This window comes from Chiloscyllium plagiosum, chromosome 7, assembly GCF_004010195.1.
Source record: "Chiloscyllium plagiosum isolate BGI_BamShark_2017 chromosome 7, ASM401019v2, whole genome shotgun sequence".
Classification (NCBI taxonomy): Eukaryota; Metazoa; Chordata; class Chondrichthyes; order Orectolobiformes; family Hemiscylliidae; genus Chiloscyllium; species Chiloscyllium plagiosum.
Window position 1 is genome coordinate 21,491,166 of NC_057716.1, and position 21,547 is coordinate 21,512,712.

The 21,547-nt window shown below is 41.8% G+C and overlaps 1 protein-coding gene across 2 annotated transcripts in view; it reads left to right on the forward strand.

Moving 5' to 3' along the window:
* Positions 1–21,547, forward strand: part of slx9 (SLX9 ribosome biogenesis factor) — a 92,354-nt gene that overhangs the window by 1,495 nt on the left and 69,312 nt on the right. For both annotated transcript variants that reach the window (XM_043693221.1, XM_043693222.1), the window contains exon 2: positions 766–874. In XM_043693221.1, the coding sequence (XP_043549156.1) occupies positions 766–874 (109 nt within the window). The remainder of the gene's footprint in view (positions 1–765; positions 875–21,547) is intronic.

The window sequence follows — 21,547 nt, forward strand, 5'->3', positions numbered from 1 at the left end:
TGTGGAATATGGAGGTGGAGGAAAGGAGGGGGTGAGGTGATCGTGTGGAAGGCTGGGGTGGGGGAATGGAGGGGTTGAGGTGATCGTGTGTAAGGATGGGGTGAAGGGAAGGATGGGGTGAGGTGATTGTGTGGAAGGATGGGGTGAAGGGAAGGATGGGGTGAGGTGATCGTGTGGAAGGCTGCAACAAAAGCAGAAGTTGCTGGTAAAACTCATCAGGTGTGACAGCATCTGTGGAGAGAATTCAGAGTTAACTTTTGTGAGAAAGGGTCACTGGACATGAAAAGTTAACTCTGTTTTTCTCTCCAAAGCTGCTGAGCTTTGCCAGCCATTTCTGTTGTTGTTACTGATTTACGGCATGCAAAGTTCTGTTGGTTTTTATGTGCATGACTGAGGTGGGGAAGAAGGGTGAAGGGGCAATGAGGTTGGTGGGGAAGAAGGGTGAAGGGGCAATGAGGTTGGGGGGAATGGGGTTAACAAAGGCACTGGCTGGGTGGAGAGCAAGAAGGTTAAATAAGACAGATGGTGCTAACGTAGGGTGATTAGGTGATGGGATCGGAGAATGAGTGTAAATGCTAGAAGATGTGGAGCAAGTTGGGGGAAATGCAAGGAAAGGGCAGCACTGAGGTGACAGGAGAATTTATTGTGGCTCTTTATGAGATCGGTTTGTTGTTAGAATTGAAGCAAGCATTTTAAACCTCAAAATATCACGGTGAAAGAGGAGGTATCAGTTGCGACCAAGGGATATTTTGTTGCACTTTTCAGGATGTCGATCAGTTACCTACCTCACTGTTTGCTGGAACTAGAATTGATCCAAAGATACTTATTCAGAATCTGGATGTCGATTCTAAGACTGTGGTGTCCAGTAGGAAAGGTAAGGTTCTGGAATTCGATACATATGTTTTGATAGGTCAGTTTTCTTAGGGTCATCAGACTTCTGTGATTACTTCCTACAACCTTGTGTTATGGGGAAAAGCTTTGGTTGCTGGAACTTCAGAAAATGTTTTTCTTCACTTTGTCCAACCCAGCTGTGTTCGGTTAGTCTGAACTGATATTGCTGATGAGTCCTGTTTGTTATAGGCCAAACAGCAGTTTACTGAAGGCATGAAGTTCTCACTAATTGTGAAGCTTGTTTTCAAAACTCATTGGCAGCCTGTGCTTTTGTCACTGCATGGATACTGCAAACAAAATATACTGACACTTACCACTATATTTTACACTTGGAAAAATATGCTTGCAACAGACTTTGTTTGACTGATTGAAATCTGAAATATCTGTGTACTTCACCAAGGAATGCACCTCTGAGCTGGAACTTGTTGGAATCCATGTCCACGTCGAAGAGTTCAGTGAATTTGGTCACTCCTGCCCATGGAAACTTATGTCAGTCATTCATGTTGTTTCACGCTCGGTTTCCATATTAGCAATACTCTACATTTGTCCTCCACAAGGTCCAAACTTGAAAATTCTTGGCTAGAATTTCATCACACTTAGGTACATGATTCACAAGCATCAGAAGCAGAAGTGTGACTTGCACTCTCTGTCTGTGAATTGTATGCAGAAACTATATGCAACAAAGTGAGAGAGAGGTCGAGGGCAGTTATTTGTGGGTGTCAGAATTAGGACTCTAGGTTGTCTCCTGCACCATGACCGCTGTTGCATCTAAGCCCTTTCCTCTCCATCTTTGTAGACTTAATCAAACCAAAATGTTTTTTTTTAAAAGAGTACGCATTAATTTTGTTTCTTTTCCCATTGTTGATTTTTAGACTGGATTTTGGTGTTCTCCTATATACTGTTGTCCAGGATGGGCTCATCTGTATATCATTCCCTTGTCTGTCTTTATACCTCAAACTATTTTGTTGTCCATTCACAGTTAATGTAGAAATTACAACCACTTGTGGAAAGTTGGCTCCCCTTTCTGATGGTTTTCTTGTTTGTGTTGGAGGGACAAGTCCTCCTGATAGGAAGGGCTTCTTTTCCTTATATCACGTCGTGAATCTTTTACTCAGGTTGCATCAGCTGCCAAGTTTCCATTTTACTTAATGTTCGGTTTAACCTGTAGTCCAAAAGATGACAGCAAAGGCAATGAGAAAATGTTCCTAGGGTTCATAGTGAGCTTTATTGGAACGGCTTAGGGTATGAGGACAGAGACAAAGGAACAGGCAGAGAATACTGTGATGTCAGGCGCTGAGTACAGGACACAGTATCATGACTGCAGCAAAAAGCACAAGTTTAAAATGTGCTTAAGCTGTTGGTGCTGTGGGATGCTTAACATCAAGCACATTTTGATCTTGCCAATATTTGTATTTCCCCCAGCTCACCATCTCTCCCAGAAGGTGGGAGTGCAAGGAGCTTAACGAATGCAAGCCATACAACCTGAATCCTAACAGCTGGTAAATCCTGGCAAGTGGAATGTTTTATCTTAAAAAATACATTTTTTAAAACATTGAATAAATAGCATAGATACATGACGTTCAATGCAACTTGCCCGTTATTTTTCATTAATTTATAGCAGATTGCAAATTGTTGTATTTTTATGTTTTTAAAAAATTGCCAGCCCATTGTGTGGAATTCTCTGGAAGTTCATTGCTCTTGCAGTTTCATTTCACCACCAGGTCCCAAATCACTGTTGTAGGAAAACGTGCTCAAGGTCAATTAACAGTTTAAACTCATGTCCTGAGTGGTTGTGTTGATTAAAACGTAATTGAACTCCTCTCTGACTTTGAGTGTGAAGTGAGAACCCCAGTAAGTCCAGTCCTTGAATTGCATTTTAATCAACCTGTCAACTGACAGGTTTATGGTCATCATGAGCATCTATTAATAATCGCTTCTCGGCCTTTTGGCTAAGATCAAGTGTCTGTTCTTATCAGGACAGGGGTCGAGTTGCGAATCATCAGAGCTAGTGGAGATCATCGTTGGATCGTGATTGGACGTTGGAGGATCGTTTGGTTGTGCTTTGGTGGATCTTCATGCTGGCTTCGGCCTAACACCAACTCAGGGACCAGCCAACCTCAGAGCTATGGCCTTAACTGCTGCCCACAGCCCTGGGCAGGGGTTTCGAAACACAGTCAGGGTGACTGTGAAGAAGGTAGAGGATCATACACCGGTCGACTGCATCCTGTTTATTAAGAAAGTACTGTTGGGATGCTATGGGTTTGCTGCAGCGGACGTGTACTGCCTGCAGGATTTCCCTGGGGCAGGCTACTTTGATGTGACCTTTAGGAGTGTGAAGCAGTGCGAACAGCTCCTGAAGGTCTTCAAGCAGAAGGAAGAGGAGCCGCTGTTTTCCATCTTGTCGGCGATCCCATTGTGTGTGCTTCCTGCACAGAGGAATCGGGTTGTTACAATCCATATGTACAACCCCTATGTTCCAGTGGCTGATGTCCTGACCTTCCTGGGAAGGTACGTCCAAATTGAGGGAGAAACCACCGATGTGATCGACCCCTTTGGGATCTGGACCAGTAAGCGGCAGGTCAGGGTGACTCTGAGGGTCAATGGCAATGGGAACATTCTCCACCCACCCTCGAGCTTCGCAGTTGGAGGGAACAGAGGCTACCTGACATATGCAGGGCAGCCGAAAGTGTGCCGAACCTGCGGGAAGTCGGGACACGTGGCGGCGGATTGCAAGGGGACTATCTACAGGAACTGCAAACAGGAGGGTCACCTGACTAAGGACTGTCAGGAAGAAAAGAGCTGCAACCTGTGCGGAGCGGCGGGCCACATGTACAAGACCTGCCCAAGACGGGGGGGGGGGGGGCCCACTTACGCACAGATGGCTGGAGATGGCAATGCGAGCCATGGACCCCCAAAGACCAGTAAGGTCCACCCAGATAGCAGGGAAACAGAGTCTGGTGGCTCCCAGAAAGAAGAACAGGCCAGAGTGGAGGAGGTGGCAGCCAGCGGAGAGACACAGCAGCTGATCCTAGCTCTAGCTGGGCAGATGGAAGCAATGGAGGAGGAGGTAATCGAGCAGACAGAGGAGTGGATACCTGTTAAAAACAGGAAGAGAAAATCCGGCCACGCCCACAAAGCCTTCGAGCAAAGGGGGAAAAGACAGCTGCACGAGGGAGGGACGGCCAGCTCTTCGGATGGGGAAGACGGGTGCACAGAATGTCATCACCACCAGAAGAAGAGACAGAGCGCCATAGATAAAGAGGAGGGCATTTCCTCCCAACCAGGAAACAACGGACCCCCCCAAGTCCACCCTCCACCCAGTGAGAACCAGGGGGTACCCATTGCCCCACAACTACAGGTAACTGAGAGCTGTGATCCTCTGACAGTCCCATTGTCAGACACAGAACTGGACGGTGCGGACCCTTGCTTTGGCTCAATGACTCCAGAGCAGGTAAATGACCCCAGTGAGGGCCTGGAGAGCTATCTCAGCCCAGCGAAGGTCCAGCGGTTCGTGCTCACCATGGGGGTGCAGACAGGACAGTCAAATGGACAACGGTAACCCCATAAACTGGGGGTTAAAGAAGGTTCATTTGCTATCGTATAACAGGGCGCCCACTCAGTAGGTGGGTTCTGCTGAATCCACAGCTAAATAATAAGAGACTGGATGGTTAATAAAGGGAACTGTAAATAGGATAACTGTAAATTCAATTAATTCAATCTGTTCTTTGTAATGTTAAGACATACAATGTATATATCTATGAACGACATGACAAATTGTACAAGTACCAAAGATTTATTTCTATGAATAAAGTATATTTTGAAATAAAAAAAATCTATTAATAAAAGCTTACCAAGGGATAAAAAGTAATTGCCACATTTGAATTAGGCACAGATTACCTCTATTGTGAATACCTCAATTACTACTTGAGGATTCTGTTCTTCCAGTTCCTCTGTCTGTTGTATCTCTTCTGTTGATGAATAACATTTCTGACATACCTTTGGTCCTAACGAAAGGATGCCATCACCCATTACCACATTTCCTACACTTGCCCTTTCTCCTCCCAGAGCTATGATAGGTTGTCTTCACCTTCCACCCCACCAGTCTCCATATTCTATTTCTGCCATTGCAACCACTGTGAATGCTTCTCCTCTTTCCCTTTCAAAGGTATCTTTCCTTCTGTGATATCTTAGTCTACTTTTCAATCACTTCCTGTACACCATCACCTTTCAATGCAAATACAGGAAAAGATGTAACATCTGCACTTTAACCTTTTGCCCTAAATGCTCTATTTAGGCGAAGCGACAATTTATATGTACATCTTTCAGTCTTGTTTACTGTACTCACAACTCAATGTGTTCTTCTCGACATTGGGAGACCAGACACAGTTTAGGTGACTGCTTTGTGGGTCTCCATTTTGTCCAAAGCCATCACCCTGAGTTTCTGGAAGTCTGACATTTGCATTCTCTACCTTGTTTGACATTCTGTCCTCAGCCTGCTGCACTCTTGCAGTGAGCCTCAATATACTTGACAGCCTTCTGAACTTAATGTGGGTTCAGCAATTTCTGATCATACTGCTGCTCCATTTTATATTCTTTTCTGAAGTCTTTTTTCCAGACTGCAGCACAACTGCACTGGGTACATTCTTCGCTACTTGCCTCATTACTGTTCCGTTTTGCCCTGTGTACTAACTCCTCTCACATTCAATCTCTTCTGACTTTCACCATATCATAGACTTGTGTTTTGTCCTGGTCTCACCACCCCTTGCTCTTCCATTTCCAACTTTACACAGTTCTGAAACAAGCTGAAGCATTTCTCTCTTCACACAGGTGTTGCCATGACCTGCTAAATATTTACAGCCTTTGCTATTTTTATTTCTTACTTTCCTGTTCGGGTTTTATTTCTCAATACATTGAAAGAATTGAAGTTTCCTACTTATGCTCTTGAATGATGAATGAAACTGGCTCTTGTCAAAGAGCCCCAACAACTCGCTTGTTACTGACAGTTAAAGTGACTTTCCTTCCTGAATCCTTCTCTTGAAATGATGACAGTTGACCTGAAAGTAAGCTAATGTTTTGAGTGGAGATGAACAGTCATCAAAACTTGAACTTTCTCTCTCTCCATGGATGCTGTCTGATCCATTGTGGTCAGACATTTGTTGTTTTCAGTACATATTCCAGCATCTGCAGTAATTTGCTCTTATGATCTGGAAGTAAATGTGTTTTTTAAAACTCTTGAATTGGAAATTTTCATCTCCGTGAGGCTTCATATTTGAGCAGACCATTATTTCCTTACCTGGGGTACAGCTCACTTGCGGTAATCACTTTGATCCATCTGCCCAGCTTGCGAGTTCCCAGTCGTCAAGTTTTGGGGAGTGATGGAAAGTATTGGTGTGTCATTATTTCTCCCACTTCAAATCCCACCAAGATTGCAGCTGCAGCTTCTTGATTTCCATCACCCTGTGCTCACTGAACAACATAGGCTCCCAATCTGTGTTATAAAACTCTTGCCATTGTTTTCACATTGTACACGGCCTTGCTCTTCCCTATCTGTGATCACATTCATTCCCACAACCCTTTTGAGATCTCTGCACTTCACACATTCCAGCTCCTTTATCTTGAGTTTTAATCATGCTTTTGGTCGCTGTGCTCTTGGCCAGCTGGACTCAAATCATTAAAATTTCCTCCATCTCCTTTGAAGATGCTTCTTAAGACTAACCTCTTGGACGAAGTTTTTGTTTCTCCACACCTTTTAATAAATCTTAGGCTGCAGTATGCTAGTGCAACCAGCAGATGGTGCTGAAGTGATTTGTCAATGTGAGCAATACGCAGACTTTGAGAAATGGTTTGTCAGATGTCAGAGGGCACTAGTTTGGCCATCTGTCGACATATGGACTTACTTGTTTTGCTGTCAATTTTGTTAAAATTCTTCTCGGACAGTTAAGATGCTGTACAACTTCAAGGTGCTGTTGCTTCTGCCACGATTGCTTCTCCCTCCTCACACCTTATCACATACCAAAACCAGCATCTTTGACTTTCCCTGTATTCAGCATGGTTACTTTCTCATGGACCTGCTCAGAGATGTTGCTGGACTCCTCTGGAGCAGGTGAGGCTTCAACCAAGGCCTCCAGACTCATAAGTAGGGAGACTGCCATTGCAGTTGAAAGGTGTGGTGCGGAAAAGCATAGAAGTCAGGCAGCATCCGAGGAGCAGGAGAATTGACGTTTTGGCCCTTCATCACCTCATTCAGCATGAGTTAGCTACTCCTATCTCTGAATGAGATAGTGTCATTCATCAGGGACAGCCCTGAACCACACTGATGGAGGTAAAAAAAGACTTCTTGAAATGCAAAGGTGCATTTACAAATCACTTGCGATCTGTATCTTCTTGTTCTTGATCCTTTTACAAGCAGGATCTGTGTCTCCCTGTCTGCTCTATCCAAACCTCTTGTGATTTTGGAAACTTCTATGGATCTTCTATTAGCCATGTACTGTCCAAAGAAAACAGTCCCAACTTCTCCAAACTATCCTTGTAACTCAAGTTTCTCACCCCTGAAATCATTTTTGTAAATGTCTTTTGAGCTCTCTGCAATACTCTCAAGCCTTCGTGTGGCACCCAAAACTGTGTTCAGAGTACTGCAACTGAGACCTAGCAAGTGTCTTGTATAAGTTCAGCAAGACCTCCTTGCTTTTGTACTCTGCATCCTGTATTTTATTAAAAGAAGAACAGTATGGTAATGCATGTACTGGGCTCAATCAGCAGATGGTGCAGAAGTGATTCGTCAATGTGAATAATATATGAGCTTTGTGAGTGGGCATTAATTTGTATCCGAACAGGAATTATTCCATTCCTGAGAGTTTGATGTTTATCTGGAATATATTGGTCCTGGTTCCATAATCCTATGAGGAGTTGTGCAAGGTTCTTGTGGTACAGTGTTCATGTCCATGGCTCTGGCTGGAAGGTCTGGGTTCAAGTCACGGCATGTGGTGCTGGAAGAACACAGCAGGCCAGGCAGCATCCGAGGAGCAGGAGAATCAACGTTTCGGGAATAAGCCGTTCTCTGGTCTCCAGCATCTGCAGTCCTCACTTTCTTCAAGTCATGGCATGTCCAGTTTAATTCAGAATACTTACGTGGAGTTGTCAAGATATTACAATAGTAATAAAATACGTAATTGCTTTACATAAACCATATAAAAATGCAGTATTATTTAATGCTGCAGGCCTCCATGCAAGGTAATGTTGGATGGTAAAATGTACCCAGTACTGCATGTTCTGAAACAATTGTAATTTACTGTACAATCATCCAAATGATGAGAATCATCTTTGCCCATTTTTCTAAGGTTCCTCTTTAATGTATTTAGGACTGAGATCAGGATGAATCTGCTCAGAAGGTGAAGAATCTTTGCAATTCTATACCCAAGAGGATTTTGGAGGCGGTGTCCTTGATTATGTTTTAAGACAGATCGATTATATTTCTACATATTTAACACATTAAAGGATATGGGAGTAGTACAGGAAATTATGTTGAAGTAGAATATCAGTCATCATCTCATTGAAGGGCAGAGTGGGCTGGAAGGGTGAATGCTCTGTTCCAGATATTTACGATACTTTTAGGTGTATGTGTCCAAAGTATATAAAATGCCCACATATTTTGCTTTTGAACTGACTTTGGAATACTTTTTATGTTGACATATTCAAGGAAGTCAACACACAATTATTGTACATCACCCAACATCACTGAATGAGAGAAGGGCTTTTTTCCTACAGTACTTGACATATCCAGATTTGCAACTATTGTTTAATTATTGTCAGTGAATTCCTACCTAGTTTACTGCAAAATTGTTTCAAAAGGCTGTATGCTGTATTAAATGTTTTGCTCAGCAGCAAGGTAGCCAGTGGCACTTCCTAATTTTAGTATAAGTTTCATTTGTTTGAAATGCATAGGTGTGTTACCATATTGCAATGTTTTGTTTCTGGGTGGGTTTAATTGTTTAAAATAGCAAAGTGCTTCATCATTCCAAGTTGGCTGAAACAAAAGAAAAGTTGAGTTAACAATTTGTATTGAACATTGCTGGTGAGATAATAGCTCTTTTGGTGGGCAAACTTTGTCCTGAAATGTTCTGATTGTGTTTAAAAAAAAACACTACCCTGCCATTGCACTTTGCTGCTACTGGCTCCAGTAACATTTTATGAACTTATGTTTTTTGATGCTGGTGTGTTGTATGTTAGATTTTTATTCTATACTGGAACTTCTGTGTTTTTTAATAACCCTAATGAGCTATCAATGATGCTCTGGAGTTTGTATCTGGAGTGCTGCAGGACGTGCTGTTAAAGAATCCAGAGGCTTTTTTTGAGGGAGCAGTTCAGTTCCTTATAGCACAGTTTGCATGGAGCAGTGTCCTACATGTATGAACCCCTCTGATCTGGTCCAAACGTGATGTCAGTCAGTCTTCGCTGATTTGGCATTCTATTTGGGCCATACAGCTCCTCTAACATATTCGCTTCAAGTGTCACAAAACAAGTATTTAGCTGCATTAGGTGAGGAGGTGACAGCTGTATTAGAGTACCAGTCATGTGCATGTTGAAGTGCAGGTCCTGCATTATTGACTGACTTTTGTTTGATCTGAATTTGTGGAAGGGCTGTGCTGTGTGTTTGTTTTAAAGAACCCAGTGCTTTAATATCAAGAAAGGCAGAGGGCTTCTTGTTTGAGGTAGTAGGGTTATGATTCCAGTGCCATTGTGACCATGAGATGATGTAATCAGGACAAGATCTGTGATGGAAGCAGAGACACAGAAGTCTTGACCCAACAGGAATTTCTCAGGAAAATGTTTCAGAATGATAGTGCATCCAGGAACACTGAACATCAGTTTCAGAAAGAAGGTGGTCATTAAAAGTTTGTGAGAAGATTTGTAGCTCGGGTGCTCGTTGTTGTGGCTCTGTTCGCCAAGCTGGGAATTTGTTTTGCAGATGTTTCGTCCCCTGTCTCGGTGACATCCTCAGTGCTTGGGAGCCTCCTGTGAAGCGCTTCTGTGATATTTCCTCCGGCCTTTATTGTGCGCCCCCCCCCCCCACTTCCACCCCACTGTTGGTTGTACTGCACTGTATTTATTTGAGGTGACCATGTAAGGCACTGCTCCATGATAATGGATATGGGCAAATCATGATTCACAGACCCTCCACTTAAACGTAATGTGGACCAAATCCTTGCCCTGAGCCCCCCTCCACCTCATAATTTATATAGCATTAAAAAAAAAATTGGCACCAATTGAATTATGAGTCTCTTTTATTGTGTAAACCAGGTTTAATTTGTGTCTGAGTTATAGCAGATTTACAGTTGATGAGATCCAGGATTTGCAGCCACCTACTTACTGGAAAAATATTCTGACTTTGTCTATCTAAGCTTTGCCTTTTGATTATTGAATAATCACGTCAGCAAACTGTACCAATTATCAACCTTTCCATCGTGACCAGTGGAGTGTTTGATAACCTTCTGCAGCCTTGGGCTTCCTTGGTTTTGTATTTCTCGCATGTCTGCATATTTTTGATTTGAATCCCTGAAAGTTCAGTTTTAAATCATTGAGTTTGCATGGACTTCAGCAGTCTACTATTGTGCAGGAGTTTACATATTCACATTTATCTTTAACATGGTGTGAGAAAATATGTGACCTTTAGGGGATGTCTAATTGCTGACTCAGCCCATACAGGTTGAGAAGTATTGCAAAGGCTATAAATTTGGAATGCTTGGATGCATTTGCCAAAGCACAGGATGTGTGGGCGAATTTCGAATCTGGCATTTCTGGTGGACAAAAACACCCCTAACTCTTGAGATGAAAGGAAAAACAGGCTCTTGAATTGATTCATATGGTTGCTGAACTGTCTTTAGCAGTTCACATAGAAAGTTTATCTTGTTAGTTTCAGTTTTAGGGGGATAATTGGAAGGGAGTGGGAAGAGAGACAAAGTTTGGAGAAAGAGCAAGACTATTCAGTGAGTGAGAGATGTTTTACATGGGTTAAAAGCAGATTTTAGCAGAATGCATAAGTTAGAATCTTGTTGATCAGGTTTGTGGGTCGATCAGAGGTATCTGGAGTTTTCAGTAAGCCATTTTGCCCAAGGAGCCTGTTGCTGCTCAGTAAGATTGTGGCTGATCTGATTATTCTACATTCCTTCCCATCTTCTTGAGAATCTATCCTTGCTATCAAAACATTCACAGACTCTGCTTCCATCTCCTTTTGAGGAGAATTCTTTGAAGACTTGTGACACTGTGAAAAAGAATTCTCCTTTGCTTTGTGTTAAGTGGTCGACATCTGATTCTCAAACTCTGACCTCGAGTTCTTGTTTCTCCCGCAAAAGGAAGCATATCCATGCTGTTGAGAGTCCTCAGGATTTCATATGTTTCAGTTTAGTCATCTCTTAGTCTGATAAATACAAGCTTAGACTGTCCAGCTTTCCCTCATCAGACAACCCGCTCAATCCACGTATTAGTCTCGTAAGCCTCCTCTAAACAACTTCCAACGTTTTTGCTTGCATCCTTAAGTAAGCAGACCAATACAGAGCACTGGATTCCAGATCTGTATTCGCCAATAATCTGTATAACTTAAACAAAACCACCTCACTTTTATAATCAAGTTGTCTTGTGATAAATGACTTACTTGTTCATACATACCAACCTTTTGCAACTTGGACTCATCAATCTCTCTGTGTCTCAGCGTTTAGGTGATATATTTCTTGATTTACTCTTTCTGCCAAATGGGCAATTTCACATTTTCACATATTATACCCCATTTGCCCACTAACTTCATTTATATTTATACCTTCTTATGACGTCTTCATAAATGGCTTTCCAATCTAGTCTTTCTGATAATTTCAACCATTATATTTCGAAACCACCTTTCAATCCTAGACATTTGATGAGTCATCAAAGCTTGTGGCCCGAGCCCTGATTCATGTGGCAAACCTCTCATTATCATTTACCAATCAGAATATGACCTCGTTATACTTCCTGTTAGCCAGCTGATCTTGTATCCATTCCGATATGTTTCCCCCTATATCATGAGTCTTTGTTTTCCAAAATAATCTTCAATTTGGGACTGTCTCAAATGTCTTCTGGAAATCGACAGAGATCCACTGGCCCCTTCATTCTCAGCAGATGTCATTGTGTTTATTTTTCTTATTGTGCAAATGGTCAAAGACTCTTGACCATGCCTGATCCTCTTCCCCTGAAAGCATAGATCTCCTTCTTCACTTTGAGATTCCTTCAAGGCTATTCTTTTCCTTTGTGCATTTTGAAAATTTACAGATGATTTAAAAAACTCAGAAGCAATGTGAAATGTGAGGACGATAAAGATGAACTTCAGGAGTGCATAGACAGGTTGGTGGAGTGGATTGGACAAACAGTTACCGGGTTAAATTTAAATGAGAATTTGAAGTGATAAATCTTCATCAAAAGATAGAGGACAAGCAAGATAAAATGAGAATGCAAAAGCAGGGAACTTTGTTTTACTCATTTAGAATATATGGATGTCAGTGGCTGGGCCAGCATTTATTGTCCATCTCTAGTTTGCCCTTGGGTGCTGAGCAGGTTATTGCTGATCAGGTGCTGCTTGTTAGCACTATTGATGACCTCCTTCCATCGCTTTAGTGATGATCGAGAGTAGGCTGGTAGGGTGGTATTTGGCATTTGAGATTCGTGTTGCTTTTTGTGTGCAAGATATCCCTGGGCAATTTTCCACATTGGGTGATGTAGCTGAACTGGAGCAGCTTGGCTGTGGGTATGGAAAGTTATGGAGAACAAGTGTTCAGTACTATGCTGTCAGAGCCCATAGTCTTCACAGTATTAGTGCTTCCAGCTGTTTTTTGATGTCATGTGGAGTGAATTGAATTGGCTGAAGACTAGCATTTGTGATGCGGGGGACAACTGCAGGACTGGAGAATTGCTAATGTTGTCCCCTTGTTAAAGAAAAGTAGCAAGAAATATCCAGGTAATTATAGACCAATGAACCTTCCATCAGGGAAGCTGCTGGAGAAAATACTGAGGAATGGGATCTATTATTTCACTTTGGGCTTCTCAGTGATACGCAACATGGTTTTGTGCAGGGATGGGCATGTCTTACCAACTTAATAGAATTCTTTGAGGAAGTGACAAAGTTGATTGATGAGGGAAGGGCTGCAGATTTCCCTAATTCTTAGACTATGCCCCCAACCAGTTTTTATGTGCTGGGAAAAGGCAGGATTTATGCGATGTGACTTGTTTTTGTACTGAGTGGTACAGAAACAATGGGATGAATGTCCTCTTTAGTGTTTTTCTGGTAAACAGCTCTGGCTTGCAGAGCCACCAGAAACCTTTGCTTCAGTCTGTTTGTCCATTTTCTTTGATATGCTCTTGTGAGTCACTTCCGCTTTACTGCTGTTCTGCTGTCTTTCAAAAGTCTCATAAAAACCCAAAATATTGAACGATGCTTTTTGACCCCTTCTTCCTTCACACTGATTTTTCTTGTTTTTTTGCTGTTTATTCTTTTTTTGCTTTTTAAAAGTGCTCCGAAACTAAGCTAATCTCTGCTCTAGAATTGCATGTTGTTGTCAGCATTTTAATATTATCCAATGATACGGCATCTTGAGGACTCCTCGCCCGACAGAAAAGATTAACTGATGGATGTGTCAAAATAATTTTTGCGTGACAATAAATTTATCGTATTATCAAATCTCTGAGAATATTTTCAGTATTTCACATGTGCATCACCAGTGAAAAGATTCAAAATAACTTCACCGAATGTGTTCTAGTTTGCAGAAACTGTGAAAATGAATCAAGCTTTTAGCATCTGTTTTCTTTAAATAGAATGGCAAAGACAATGAATGGCGAGTAATCAGCATGCTGAGGATTACTGATCATCGAATGGAGATTGTATAATAAAAGAGATTGGATGGCGCTGTAATTATAGGCATGGATCAGAAATGTTCTGTAATCCATATGATAATAAATAATGACTATTTGGGTTGATATTTTCAGCTTTTAATTTTAGTGATCCTGAGGTGGTGAAATTCTTTTCATGGTGTATATCCAAGATGAAACCTCTGGTTGATTTTGTTTGATAGTAACAGATGTTATCCCCTGTGGGGCTGGCTGCTCACATGACTCATTCTCGCAGCTAAAAATAGCTGTCTGTCCTGGACCCTCCTGGGTACAAATTAAAATCTTCACTGACACTGTCTCCCTCCTGTCTGGTGTGATCCTGAAAACCGCTTCTGAGCTGAAAATCTAAATCGGCTTCACAGTGATGTTGGAAATTCTTTGCAGAATTCAAGTCAAATTTCAGAAATAACTCTCCGTAGACCCTAAATCCTATTGGTCTTGATGTGCACAAATCATGGTGTCAATTGTGAAGCAATTGAATTCCAGCTGTTTTAAAAAAAATTGCTAAATCATACTGGAATGATTTGAGCTGTTGTCATTTTTATAGTTTAAGCATTTCTGTTTATGGAAATTTACTCTGAAGAAATTACGTCATATTTCTGGCCTCTCTCAAAGTCAGCATGCAATTTCAGCAGGTAACGCAGAAGGCAAATGAAATTTCGGTCTGGATTTCAAAGGGAATGGAGTATAATGCTAAAACTAGTCAGGCCATAACCAGCTTTGGAGAACGGTATCCCCAAATTGCACTCAGCTGCAGATTTGTGTGCACATTCCCCATTTAAATAACAATTATTAGGTTTTCTGTTCTTGCTGCCAAAGAGCATAGCCTCACATTTTCCAACATCATATTCCATCAGCCAAATTTTTGGTCTCTCACTTCATCTGCCTGTATCCTGTTGTAGAATCTTTGTTGCCCTCATCGCTTGTGCTCCCACCTATTTTGGTCGTTTGTAAATTTGGCAATAGTGCATTCACGTTGCTCATCCAAGATATTAAGAGAAAATTGTGACCCAATATTGATCCCTGTGGCATTCTTTTAGCTACAGGTTGCCATCCTGAAATCTTTTACCCCAACCCATTGTCGTTGTTAATATATTACTCCCAACGTAGAGTCATAGAGATGTACAGCACGGAAACAGACCCTTCTGCCCAACCCGTCTATGCCGACCAGATATCCCAACCCAACCTAGTCCTATCTGCCAGTACCCGGCCCATCCTCTGGCAGCTAATTCCATACATGTAAAAGTTGCCCTTTAGGCCTCTTATATCTTTCCTCTCTCACCCTAAACCTATGCCCTCTAGTTCTGGACTCCCCGACCCCAGGGAAAAGACTTTGTCTATTTACCCTATCCATGCCCCTCAGCCTCCGACGCACCAGGGAAAACAGCCCCAGCCTGTTCAGCCTTTCCCTATAGCTCAAATCCTCCAACCCTGGCAATGTCCTTGTAAATCTTTTCTGAACTCTTTCAAGTTTCACAACATCTTTCCGATAGGAAGGAGACCAAAATTGCACGCAATATTCCAACAGCAGCCTAACCAATGTCCTGTACAGACACAACATGACCTCCCAACTCCAGTATTTCATACTCTGACCGATAAAGGAAAGCATACTAAATACCTTCTTCACTATCATATCTACCTGCGACTCCACTTTCAAGGAGCTATGAACCTGCACTCCAAGGTCTCTTTATTCAGCAACACTCCATACGACCTTACCATTAAGTGTATAAGTCCTGCTAAGATTTGCTTTCCCAAAATGCAGCACCTCACATTTATCTGAATTAAACTCCATCTGCCAGTTCTGCCCATTGGCCCATCTGGTCAATATCCTGTTGTAATCTGAGGTAACCCTCTTCACTGTCCACTACACCTCCAATTTTGGTGTCATCTGCAAACTTACTACCTCTTATGCTCGCATCCAAATCATTTATGTAAATGACAAAAGGGAGAGGGCCCAGCACCGATCCTTGTGGACTCCACTGGTCCCAGGCCTCCAGTCTGAAAAACAACCTTCCACCACCATCCTCTGTCATGATGGGCTCTTATTAAGTACCTCATGTGTGGTACCTTTATTGAATGTTTATTTCCTTTTTATCCATCCTTCTTGTTACCACCTCAAAGAATTCTAATAAGTTTAGCAGGCATGATTTTCCATTCTGAAGCCAGGCTGACTCTGCTTTGGTTGTTATGCATTTGTGAGTTCTGTGTGATTACATCCCTTCTAAAATAGATTCAACATTTTCCCCATAATAACATGGAAAATGGGAGCAGGAGTAGATTATTCAGCCATTTAAGTGTGCTGTGTCATGAAATGTGGGCGGCATGGTGGCACAGTGGTTAGCACTGCTGCCTCACAGCACTAGAGACCCAGGTTCAATTCCCGCCTCAGGTAACTGTCTGTGTGGAGTTTGCACATTCTCCCCGTGTCTGCGTGGGTTTCCTCCGAGTGCTCCGGTTTCCTCCCACAATCCAAAAATGTGCAGGTTAGGTGAATTGGCCATGCTAAATTGCTAGTAGTGTTAGGTGAAGGGGTAAATATAGGGAAATGGGTCTGGGTGGGTTGCGCTTCGGTGGGTCAGTGTGGACTTGTTGGGCCGAAGGGCCTGTTTCCACACTAAGTAATCTAAATATGATCATGCCTGATCATCTAACTCTGTATTCTGTTTCCACTTTCTTCCCATGCCCTTCAACCTCTTTAGCCCTAAGGATTAAATCTAACTCCTTGAAAACATGCAATGTTTTGGCCTCAACTGTTATCTGTGGCAAAGAATTCCACAGGCTCACCACTCGGAGTGAATGTATTCATCAGCCTTTAGTCCCATTAATTTAGTTGGTACATTTTTTCCAGTGATTGCTGTTGTGTTTATTTACTACTTGCCTCTTGCCCTTTGATTTTACTATTTTGGGCTGCTATTAGTGTCTTCTGATGTGAGGATGTGGCGAGCAGAGTCACTGAACAGCTCACTGGATAGCCGTTCAGCAGGATGATCATTGGGTAGCCAGCTATATGGAAAATGGGGTTGTGGGGTGCACCAGATGGCGAACTGTCTGGCAGAGGGGGCGGAAGGAGGGGTAAGAGTGGGCAATAACCAATGTCACTGTGCAGAGAGTATCACTGGGTATTGTATTTCCATGCCTGAGATTATCAGTTTAACACAAATGTGCATTGACTACAGCAACGTGTTAAATGGTAGTCGAGCTTTCATCATAACTGTGACTTGCAGAATATGGGAAGCATGTAAGTCTGATTCTTGACTTTGTCGGAAAATTACTCACTGCATAATTCTGAGCATTAGTTTTTAAAAATTTTTGTACTTTTTGTTAATATTTTCATCTTTATATGAAGGACTTGACTTTCCTCAGGAGAATTCTGATACAATAATTGATTGAGTTAAATTCAGTCGTATTTGTATTGCCTGCTTGGTTCCTACTTCAGCACAGATGTCATGGTATTTTTCTCATGACTGCAATGGGACAGCCTGAGGATACTGAGCGCATCTTTATATACTGACAAGGATATTTTTAAAACAAGAGCTAAGACTTCCTTTCTTTGAGCATTGCCCAGAGGAAGGGCTAGGGACAATTGTGAATGTATGTATGGATTATAGCATAATTTTTATTGTCCTGTTGACCTTTTGAAATTGTTATCAGTACTGCATTTCAAATTCAGATGCTGCTGTGCTCGGTTCTGTAAGGCAGGATTTAGAGTCTGTGATCCTGTATTTAGGTTTTCAACATTCAAATCTTTTGGGAAAATGGGGTGGGCAGGATTTGCGCAGGCTTCAAGAAGGTTAGATTTTAATCATTTATTTCTATACTTGATCCAATCGAGGAGTAATTAATTTCTCTTTGAAGCAACCTGACTGACTAAACATCTCAAAACCAGTGCCTGTTTAAAGTTACAGTATGCAAACAGAAGTGCTGGAAATAATCAGCACGTCAGCTATCCGTGAACATTCATTCACTTGAGAACTCTTGCTTTAATTTAGAGTTCTTGCCATAATAACTATCCATAAGTTTTTACAGCACATTCATTTTTGACATTTGTCCCAGTAGAATTAAGCTTAAAAGCTTTAAAAAATTAATTGAAATTTATCTATGTTTTATCTTTGACAGGAAAAATAAATGTTTCACATTCAGGAATTTGACATACTGGACAATTTTAGTGATAGATTGGCCCCATAGCATAACCAAACGTTGGAATAAATCAGACACACCCAAGATTAAAAATGTGGAGAGACAAGTGCAGTCTGATGCACTTTTGATTTTGTGGTGTGCTCAGGTGCTTACTGAGAAACATTCATTCATTGAATTCATAAAATGACCACAGCAGTGTTTTGAACTTTGCAAAATGTTAGCAATGGCTGACATTCCAAATTGTCCCACTGTTTTACTGTATGTTTGAGGTGTTGGTTATTGAAATTGTAGGGAAGTTTAATTGCTAACATGTCCTTTGAATTGCAATTTATTTCTTCCCGTTCACAATTAAAATTAACAACTTTTTTCATTGACATTGCATTGACACAACAGCAGAATCTGCTCTGAATGACACACAATACCTGGTGCTGTTGATTACCGAAGCATCCAAGGAACATACTGCGGAATCTCTTGCATTAAGTCATTGAATTTTATTTTTGAACTTTACATCAGTACTATTTGCAAGCCTCAGAACTGACGTGTGTGTGTGTTGGGGGGTGAGGGGGTGGTGGGGGCAGGAAGAAAAGCTAAAACCATAACTAATCATACTGAATGATACAATCGGTTCAGCTTCGTAGCTCGATATGAAAATTATGAATGCTTGTGTTCAGCAAACCTAATTGGGAATTGGGGCAAATAAACTGTGTATCTCACTAGATGGATTACAATGCAGCTAACTTTACGTGAATGGGTGATATTCCTGATGGTCGTTGCATCGTTGAACATGTTGTACAGGTTTGTAATGCTACCCTTTTAAGCCCTTATGACTCATTGACTGTAACCAGACCTAAATAGATTTCTCCAAAGTACAAGAAATAGGTGCGGGCGTGTTCTACAGTGTATGGCTAATGAGGCTGCACTGCTATTTTTAAAAATCCTGCTGATCTTAGATGTCAAATCCACATAACTAGCCGATGCCTGTATCCCTTAGTTCCCTGAAAAACCAAACATCTGTTTGTCTCAGTCTTTATGTATTAAATGATGGAGTATTCACAGCCTTTGTGGATTTCCCATTCCAAAGATCCATTTTTATTTTGAGTGAGAGCATTTCTCTTCATGTCAGTCCTAAATTTATCAGCATGTTATTTTGAGACTCACTCTGCTGTTTGAGATTCCTCAACCAGCAGGAACCATTTCCTCAGCATCTATTCTATCACTCCCTTTTAGAATCTTGGATGTTCGAATGCGATTACCCTTCATTCTCCTGAACTCCACAGAGAGATGTCCAGTTTACTCAGCATCCTCATCTTGGTTATACCCTCGGGAATGGATAAATTTAGTGAATTTTCACTCTCCTGTCTCCACTGCATATAAAAACCAAAACTCCAACAGGATTGTAGATGTGGTTTCACCAACACCCTGCACAATTACAACAAAACTACTTTATTCCTGAACTGCAGTCTTCCTCCATTAAATAGCAATAGCAGACTCATCATAGAGTCACAGATTCGTACAACATGGAGACAGGTCCTTTGGCCCAAACTGGTCCATGCCAACCAAAATATCCATCTACACTAGCCCCATTTCCCTGCACTTGCCCGATATCCTTCTAACCTTTCCTATCCATGTATTTGTCCAAATGCCTTTTAACTGTTGTTAATGGACCCGCCTCAACCACTTCTGCTGGCAACTCATTCCATACGCATACCACCCTCTGGATAAAGAATGTTGCCTCTCAGGTTCCCTTTTATTCTTTCCCCTCAAACCTAAAACTGATGCCCTAGCCCTCGATTTCCCCCACCCTGTGAAAAAGACTGATTGCATTCTTTTTATCTATGCCCCTAATGATCTTACACAGTTCTATTAGATTCCGCATCCCCTCCCCACCCATCTACTATGTTGTAAAGAAAAAAAGTTGTAGCTTGTCTGACCTTTCCCTATAACTCAGACCATTGAGTCCAGGCAACATCTTTGTAAATTTCTTCTGCACTCTTTCCAGTTTAATAACATCCTTCCTATGGCAAGGTGACCAAAACTGAACACAATACTCCAAGTGCAGCCTCACCAACATCCTGTACAACTGCAATATAACTTTCCAACTTCGATAGATTAGATTAGATTACATTACAGTGTGGAAACAGGCCCTTCGGCCCAACAAGTCCACACCGACCCGCCGAAGCGCAACCCACCCATACATTTACATCTTACCTAACACTATGGGCAATTTAGCATGGCCAATTCACCTGACCTGCACATCTTTGGACTGTGGGAGGAAACCCACGCAGACACGGGAGAACGTGCAAACTCCACACAGTTAGTCGCCTGAGGCAGGAATTGAACTTCTATACTCATTGCCCTAACTGATGAAGGCCAGTGTGCCTAAAGCTTTCTTCACTGCCTTGTCTACCTGTGACTCTGCTTTCAGAGAACAGTGAACCTGAACTCCAAGGTGTCTCTGTTCCACTACACTCCTTAAGGCCCTACCATTCCCCATTAAACCCCTACCTTGATTTGATTTGCCAAAATGCAAGACCTCACACTCATTTGTATTAAACTCCATTTGCCATTTCTAGGCCCACTTCTCCTGTTGATCATGGTCCTGCTGCAACTTCTGATAACCTTCCTCACTGTCAACGATACTGCCTATTTTAGTGTTATCTGCAAACTTACTAATTATGCCTTGCACATACTCATCCAAATCAATGATATAGGTAACAAACAGCATTAGGCCCAACACTGAGCCCTGAGTTTCCCCAGCTAGTCACAGGCCTCCAGTTCGACAAGCATCCTCCCACTATTACTCTCTATTTCCTACCATCAAGCCAATTGTATATCCAATTTTCCACCTTGTGCAGATTTGTGTCTTTCTTCTTCAAAATATTTACACTACACACAGCATAATGGGAGCAGTGTACTACAATATTAACACTCTCTCTTTCAGAGTTATATCCATAAAACCATAAGTAATAGAAACAGGAGGTGGTCATCTGGCCTCTCTAGCCTACTCTGCCATTCAGTAGGATCATGGCTGATCTGACGTTCCTCACGTCTACTTTTTTGCCCTTTGCTCACAATCCTTGATCCCACTATTGATCAAGAATCTATTTATCTCAGTCTTAAATACACACAAGGACTCCGTTCTTACATTTCTTTCTGGCAACGAGTTCTAAAAATACTTGATCCTCTGAGACAAGAAACTCCTGCTAATCTCTCTGTTAAATTGGCACCCATTTTATTATGAAACAATGCCCTCTGGCCCAAGACCTTTCCATGAGGGGCAATATCTTATCAGCGTGTATCCTGTCATGCCCCTCATCCTCTGAAATTCCAAATGAGTAGCATCCCAACTTGGTAAGCCTTTGCTCATAAGACAATCCCTCCATACTGGGATCATTGTGCAGATGTTTGTTCTGTCCATGTTCACTGAAAGTCAGAAGGTATTATCAGATGACAGCAAGTAATCAACTTTATTTTTACTTGCATGATAGCTGAAACTATCTCATTTAATCTCATCTGATACCTTTAGGAATTTTTCTTCATCCTCTAACGTAGTAAACTGAGCATGTTATCTCCACAGTTAAGACATGTTAATTACCGAACAGGAATGCTGTCA